At 45.5% G+C, this 8,125-nt stretch overlaps 1 protein-coding gene across 6 annotated transcripts in view; it reads right to left on the reverse strand.

The window, feature by feature from the left end:
- Window positions 1-2,828: 2,828 nt before the first annotated feature.
- KIF9 (kinesin family member 9) overlaps window positions 2,829-8,125 on the reverse strand; it is a 48,814-nt gene continuing 43,517 nt past the window's right edge. For all 6 annotated transcript variants that reach the window (XM_032867890.1, XM_032867889.1, XM_032867886.1 and 3 more), the window contains one exon: window positions 2,829-3,134. In XM_032867890.1, the coding sequence (XP_032723781.1) occupies window positions 3,084-3,134 (51 nt within the window). In that variant the 3' untranslated portion in view covers window positions 2,829-3,083. The remainder of the gene's footprint in view (window positions 3,135-8,125) is intronic.

An 8,125-nucleotide genomic window follows, 5' to 3' on the forward strand; every position in this document is an offset into this window, starting at 1 on the left:
GCCACGTGGACATCTGGGAGAAGATTTCAAGCAGAAGAAACAGCCGGTACAAAGGTCCTGAGGCAGGAGCTGCCTGGCATGTCTGAGGAACAGGGAGGAGGCCCACATGGTTGGAGCAGAGTGAGCAAGGGGGCAGAAGAGAGAAGAGAGTAAAGTCACAAGAGGCAAGATCACATAGGGCCTTTGAGCTGCTTTAAGGAACTGGGTTTCACTCTGAGAGAAAGAGGAACCATCTGAAGTCTGCAAAGACGTATGATGTGGTCTAACTTAGATTTCAAAAGGATCACCAGGCAGCTGTTCTGGAAATGGACTACAGAAAACGAGGGGAAGAAACGAGAACATGGGAAGTTGCTGAGATACCCAGGCAAGACAGAACAGTGACTTAGATCAGAGTTGGGGTAATAGAAGCGGGGAGGAGGTCAGATTTTTAATGCAGTAGAAAGGTAAAGTCCACTGAATTTCTCGACAGATTTGACGTGGGGTGTGAGAAGAAAAGAGGAGTTTAGTATAATACTAAGGATTTAGCCTGAGCAATTGGGCTGAGATAATGGAGACTGTGGTGGGGCATTTTGGAGGACAATTAGGCATTTAGTTTTAAACATGCTGATTTGTAGATGTCTTTTTTTTTTTTTTTATTTGAAACAGAAATGAGAGAGAACACAAGCAAGGAGGAGGGTCAGAGGGAGAGGGAGAAGCAGACTCCCTGCTGCGCAGGGAGCCCAACATGGAGCTCGATCCCAAGACCCTGAGAACATGACCAGAGCCGAAGGTAGACACTTAACCGACTGAGCCACCCAGGCACCCCTGATTTGTAGATGTCTTTATAGACATTCAAACGGAGATGCCAAGTGAGCTGTGACTGTTACATACAGGTTTGGAGTTCAGGAGAGCAGCCTAGGCTAATTGTATACGATTGACAATTGGCATATGAACAGACACTTAAAGCCAGGACACTGGATGAGCACACATGACAGTGATGTCCCTGGGATCACCTCTAGATCTGTGATTACATGTATCCTGGCGCTTCTCATTCTGTCCACCATGTCTCTCAGCCACACTTTCAGTTTTCTGTCTCGCTATCCCTCTATGCTCTATTCCAAGTATCTTCTTCAGATCCAACATCCAGGTCATTGATTCTCTCTTTTGCTGTTTCTAGTCTGTCATTTTAACTTTTAGAACATTTTTTCACCCCTAGACGTTCTGCTTTTTAAAAAATCTGTGATCAGGGCGCCTGGGTGGCTCAGTCATTAAGTGGCTGCCTTCGGCTCAGGTCATGAGCTCAGGGTGCTGGGATCAAGCCCACATCAGACTCTCCAAGCCTGCTTCTCCCTCTCCCTCTGCCGCTCCCGGTGCTTGTGCTCTCTCTCTCTCTGTCAAATAAAATCTTTAACAAATAATAAAAAATAAAAACTTCTATTTGAGCCAGCATTTCTGTTTGTAGCAAGAGTATTGTCAGGTTATCTTATCTGTCACATGATGGAATTGGAAGGCCCCTCAGGGGTGATTGTAGTGGTCAGATTAGCTCCTCAGGATCTATTTTCTAGAACAACAAGCCCATTTGAGTGGACATGATGCCCCCTAGCTCCCACTCATGTTGGAAGCCTCTGCTCCTGTGAGGAGTTCGAGTGAAGGGTGGTCTACCAAGCACCATCCTGGCTTATTCCTGTGGCTCTGCCCATGCTAGTGACTACCTGTTTCACATTGTGCCAAAGAGGCCTACAAGGTAATGAATGAGCTAAAGACGAATGTGCCCAACTGCCATGACAGAGGCCCTGAGACTGGCCATCTAGGAATCCTATGGAGTGACGTCCAGCAGGGCCGTGCCATTCCAGGCTTTGGCAGGAAAAGAGGGGAAGGGGGACTGGTCATACCACAAACAGTTGTTTCCAGTGGCCCCAACAAGACGATGTAACCTCTTTGTCGTGTCCTATTTCCCAAGATGCTCCAGAGACACGGGAACCCCCAACAAGTCCTGGTTGGACAGGGACAGCCAAGGAAGGAAAGAACTAGAACTCTCTGCCTAAGGCCTCCACTAGCTGGGAGGGTAGGCAGAGCCTGGGCAGATTTGTCTATTTGGCCGCAATTGAAGGAAACATGAGGACAGACCCAACAGGGCTGAGTGCACACCATTAGTTCTGGGCAGTGACAGTTCCCATGTGTGTCATCCAGGAGGATGAAGTCGGGGCACTGCTCTGCGAAGCCTTGGCGTAGTAGGGGTCTCTGAAAGCTCTTTTAGGATCATTGTGTATCAGTCAGTGAAAGAGAAAGGGGCTGACCTCAAGGATGCCTTTCTACTTTCTCTCTTCCATAAACCCCCATCCATCTGCTCACTGACAGGCTGAAGTCAGAGTCACAGGGTCTTTGGACCAGCGCCATCCAGTTCAACCTTCTATGCAGTTCATGGTCTGTAACCTCCTTGCCAGAGAGCCTCCTACTGTGGGGCTCTTGCTGCTAACGTCATGGTAAGACGGCTCTCATTTTAAGCCTCTTCTTATGTGAGATGAAAATCTGCCCTTCAGCCATTTCCACCTAGACCCACTCCTCTTCTGGTAGCTGAGGAAGGAGGGCCTCCTGCCTTCATTGGCTCAGGGAACCTACAGCCTGAAGGAGCTGTGAGAATCGGGGCTCCTTACAGCCAGCTCACCCCCAGGACGTCCATCCAGGGAGGGAAAGGCGCTGGCCGGTGGGAGAAAGCCGTGCCAGCAGGAGGGTGGCTGAACTACTTTTTCGTCTTCTTCCTGGAGACTCAGTTCTGACCCCACCTGTACATAGGAAAGACATCCTCCTGGACAGGAAATAAAAGCAAGTTTTTGAGTGAGCATCAAAAGTCCAGACTAGAAAGTGATTTTATCCTGTCCCTGCATACAAGACAGTGAACTGAAACCCCAAGCATTCTGTGAGGATGAACAAGGGTGTCAGGTGAAGGATGCTCCCGTCAGGAGGCAGGCTATCGTGAGTTCTCTGCTCGGGGCCCCAGCCTCGGAGCAGAGCGTTTGGAGCTCTGGGCAGGTGGGTCAGCAGCACCACAAGAGCAGGTGGGAGTTCCCAGGAGTCTCGTCCTTTAAGGCACTGGCGATGAGTCCCTATTTCCTGTGTGCCTGCTGGAGGCCCATCATGGTTTTCAAGTAATTGCGCTGGACACAGAGAAGAGGAGAAAACGGGAATTGATTAGGAGGCATGGACTTAAGACTCCGAAGCCATGCCACTTACACCCACACCCTCATTCTTTCTGCAAGCATCACACTCTGGGAACAACCAGCCCCAATTCTGTGAGAAATATGTTCCATTCATCCCCTTTTGTTCTTTTGTCCTAAAGAAAGTGTGTAAAACTGTTTTAAATTGGTGTGGCAGGGGGCACCTGGGTGGCTCAGTTGGTTAAGCCTCTGCCTTTGGTTCAGGTCATGATCCCAGGGTCCTGGGATTGAGTCCCATGTAGGGGTCTCTGCTCAATAGGAAACCTGTTTCTCCCTCTCCCTGTGCCTGCCACTCCCCCTGCTTGTGCTCTCTCTCCCTCTTTCTTTCTCTCTCTGTCAAAGAAATAAGTAACATCTTTTAAAAAAAATGGTGTGGCAGGCATGTTTTTTATTTTTTATTTTTAAATATTACTTGAGGGGCACCTGGGTGGCTCAGTCGTGACTTAATCGTGGCTTAATCGTGGGTTAAAGCCTCTGCCTTTGGCTCAGGTCATGATCCCAGGGTCCTGGGATCAAGCCCCACATCGGGCTCCCTGCTCAGTGCGGAGTCTGCTTCCCCACCTCGCCTGCCTCTCTGACTACTTGTGATCTCTGTCTGTCAAATAAATAAATAGAATCTTTAAAAAATATATTATTTGAGAGAGAAGAGAGAGAACGAGAGGTATGGGGAGAGGGGCAGGAGGAGACGGAGAAGCAGACTCCACTGAGCAGGAAGGCCCACGCAGGGCTCCAACCTAAGGACCCCGGGATCATGACCTGAGCCAAAGGCAGATGCTTAACTGACTGAGCCCCCCAGATGCCCCCCAAAATCATGTGGCAGGCAGGTTTAAAAAGAAACATGCATGTTCCAAGGGCCCACTTGAAAGTTTCTGGTAAGAATTAGGTTCAAGGGCTCCTGGGTGGCTCAGTGGGTTAAGCCACTGCCTTCAGCTCAGGTCATGATCTCAGGGTCCTGGGATCGAGTCCCGCATCGGGCTCTCTGCTCAGCAGGGAGCCTGCTTCCTCCTCTCTCTCTGCCTGCCTCTCTGTCTACTTGTGATCTCTCTCTGTCAAATAAATAAATAAAGTCTTTAAAAAAAAAAAAAAGAATTAGGTTCAAAAAGAAAACAAGAGGTTTCTCTCTCCAGAGGCATGGACACACATGCCTCCACAAAGCAACTAAATGTTCACAAATTCACTGCTGGGCTCTCAGAAAGCGGGGGGGGGGGGGGGGGGGCAGATACAGAAACACTGGGCAGTAAACAAGCGAATGCAAAACCCAACCGGAAATGTGGGTATGAGTCCAGACCCCCCACAGCTCCTATGTTAAACTGGAATTCTCTTGTTCGCCCTGGTGTTTTTATTGTGGTAAAAGACACATTACATAAAACATACCGTCTTAACCTTTTAAGTGTACAGCTCAGGAGTGTTAAATACATTCCTAATATGCAACCATCCCCACCATCCATCTCCCTGACTCTTTTCCTCTTGCAACACTGAATCTTCGTGCCCATTAAGCACGAACTCCCCATTCCCTACCTCCCCCAGCCATTGACAATCACTTTCTTTTTCCTGTCTCTGGTTTTGGCCACTCAAAGTACCTCATGTGAGTGGAATCCTATAGTGTTTGCCTTTTGGTGACTGGCGTGTTTCACTTACTGTCTGTACCACTCTACATTCCCACCCACAGCATGCTCACCAGGGCTCCAATGTCACCACATCCTCACCAAACTTGTTATTCTCTGGCTTTTCGATAGTGGCCATCCTAACAGGTATGAGGTGGTTATCCTATAGCTTTGATCCACCTTTCCCTAATGAGTGGTGACCTTGAGCGTCTATCTTTTCCTGTGCGTACTCTCCATCTGTATATTTTCTTTCCAGCTATATCTATTCTTTGCCCATTTTTTAAAAAGATTTTACTTATTTATTTGACAGACAGAGATCACAAGTAGGCAGAGAGGCAGGCAGAGAGAGAGGAAAGGAAGCAGGCTCCCTGCTGGGCAGAGAGCCCGATTTGGGGCTCGATCCCAGTACCCTGGGATCATGACCTGAGCTGAAGGCAGAGACTTTAACCCACTGAACCACTCAGGCGCCCCTCTTTGCCCATTTTTGAGCTTCCTTTTTTTTAAGTTATTTATTTATTTATTTATTTATTTATTTGACAGAGAGAGAGAGAGAGAGATCACAAGTAGGCAGAGAGGCAGGCAGAGAGGGGGGGAAGCAGGCTCCCCGCCGAGCAGAGAGCCCGATGTGGGGCTCGATCCCAGGACCCTGAGACCATGACCTGAGCTGAAGGCAGAGGCTTAACCCACTGAGCCACCCAGGTGCCCCTGCCCATTTTTGAGCTTTAAAAGTTCTCTATATATTCTGGATATTAATTCCTTCTCAAGCTGTAATTTTTTTTTTTTTTAAGTAAACTCTACACCACACATGGGGCTCGAACTCATGACCCCAAGATCAAGAGTAGCACACTCTACCCACTGAGCCAGCCAGGCGTCCCTCACATTGGAATTTTTGGAGGAGGTTAAAATGGTCCTGCATTGGCAATGCCCCATGGCTAACTGCAGAAGCAAGTACAAACACTGTGTTTGGCGGGGGAGGGAATGCACTAATGCCCTCGAGACTCCCACAGCTGCAGGCCAATCAACTAGGAACTTAAGATTTAAACACACACACACACACACACACACACACACACACACACACACGAATAAAAGCCACCAAGAGAGAAATTCCGCAAAATGGAGAATGTTTTGACCTTAACAAATCTGATCCTGTCTGTCGGATGTGTAAAAATACATGGGACAAGGTTTAAATAAATGTAAGATGGAATGGCTCAAGGTCAACATGTACGTATAAAGTGTGTTCGTGGGCATGTCTTCAACAGAAGAAACGTCCAATGCAGAGAGTTCTAGAGATTCCGGGAGGATGGGAGAATATAACACTGACCACAGAAATTCAGGATTCCTCTGTTGAATGATTTAGAATTTAAATATTTATCTGAGACTTTGGAAGTAATTCAAGAAAATGCAAGATTTGTCCAGAATATCAAGAGAGAAGTTCATGGTGGCAGCCACGCAAATCACTTTGGTTCACCTTTTCTATGATCTTGAAATAATTTATGCCAGTCAAAACAAGTTTACAACAATTTACAATAAGGAATAAAATTCTGGAAGCCAAACCCAAAGACCTTTTGGTCCTCTTATTCAACATACAGGGTGACTGTAACCTACTGATCAAAATTAACCTCACCAATAATGGGACAAAGCAACATCTTGTGCCTCCTGTTACAGACTGTTTATATTCCCTCAAAATACATTTGTTGAAGCCTTAATGGCCACTGTAATGGTATTAAGAGGTGGGGAACTGTGGGGAGGTAATGAGATTTAGATGAAGTCATGAGGGTGGAGCTCCTCATGATGGTTTAGTGTCCTTAGAAAAAGAGGAACAGAGAGAGAAATAGCTCTCTCTCTTCACAAACACAGGCCTAGGAAAGCCATGTGAGCACACAGCAAAAAAGATGGCTGTTTATGAGTCAGGAAGAAGGCCTTCACCAAGAAGCAAATCTGCCAGCACCTTAATCTTAGACTTCCTAGCCTCTAGAACCATGAGAAAGAAATGTCTGTTGTTTAAGACCCCAGCCTATGGTATTTTGTTATAGCATCCCAAGCTGACTGAGGCACCTCCTGGTACAATGGACCATGAAGAACATAGCATCATTTCTGGGTATTCCTGCCCAAAATGCACAACTTGAATTGGAATCATGAGAAAATATCACACAAACCGAAACTGAGGGACATTCAACTAAAAAAAAATGGCCTGGACTCTTCAAAACATGAAACACAAGGAAAGACTGAGGAATTGTTCTAGATTAAAGGAGCCATGGCAACTAGATGTAATGCATGATCCTAGACTGGATCCTGAACAGGGTGGGAAGGGAGAGTAATTATAAAGGACATCATTAGGACAACTGCCAAAAGCTGAAATACGGATTTTGGATTAAATAATGTGAACTTTCTCACCCTGATGAAAGAAAGGTTCTATGAAGGAACTTCATTTTTTTTCCTAAGTTTTTAAAATTTATTTAATCTCTACACCCTCTGCAGGGCTCAAACTCACAACCCCGAGATCAAGAGTTGCATGCTCTTCTGAGCCAGCCAGGCACCCCCTAATAATGAACTTCAAAGTGTGCTATTCAAAGGGTGTTTCCTGCCCTAGCCACATAGGCACCATCTGGGAGTTTATCAGAAATGCAGAATCTCAGGCTGCACTCCAGGGCTGACATATCAGACTCTGTATTCTAACAGCCTGGTGATTCATGTGCAGCGGAGTGAGAAGTTCTACTCTAAGGCTCTTTTTTTTTTTTTTTTTTTTTTTTTTCCCCTAGGAAAACCCCACAGCTAACATCATACTTAAGAGTAAAAGAATGAATATCTACCCCACTCAGGTCAGGAATAAGACAAAGATGGCAACGTTCACCTCTTATTTCAACCTTGTACTAGAGGTTCTAGCCATGCAAATTAGGCAAGAAAAAGTTATAAAAGGCATCAGATTGGAAAGGAAGAAGTAAAACTATCTGTATTTGTAGATGATATGATCTGGTACGTATAAAGTCCTAAGGAATCCACTAAGAAGCTATTAGAATTAATAAATGAATTTAGCAAGATGATGGAATACCACATTGTTATACAAAAATCAACGGTATTTCTATACATACAATGAACAGCAATCTAAGAATAAAATTGAAAATATAATTCCATTCATAATAGCATCAAAAATAATAAAATACTTAGGAATAAACTTTTTTAAATACAAAACTTATACTCTGAAAAGTACAAAACTCCATTGAAAGAAATTAAACACCTAACTAAATAGAAAGATAGCCTATGTTTATAGATTTTTTAAAATATTTTATTTATTTATTTGACAGAGAGAGATCACAAGTAGACAGA

Source organism: Lontra canadensis, unplaced genomic scaffold, assembly GCF_010015895.1.
Source record: "Lontra canadensis isolate GAN:19392208 unplaced genomic scaffold, GSC_riverotter_1.0 scaffold35, whole genome shotgun sequence".
Classification (NCBI taxonomy): domain Eukaryota; kingdom Metazoa; phylum Chordata; class Mammalia; order Carnivora; family Mustelidae; genus Lontra; species Lontra canadensis.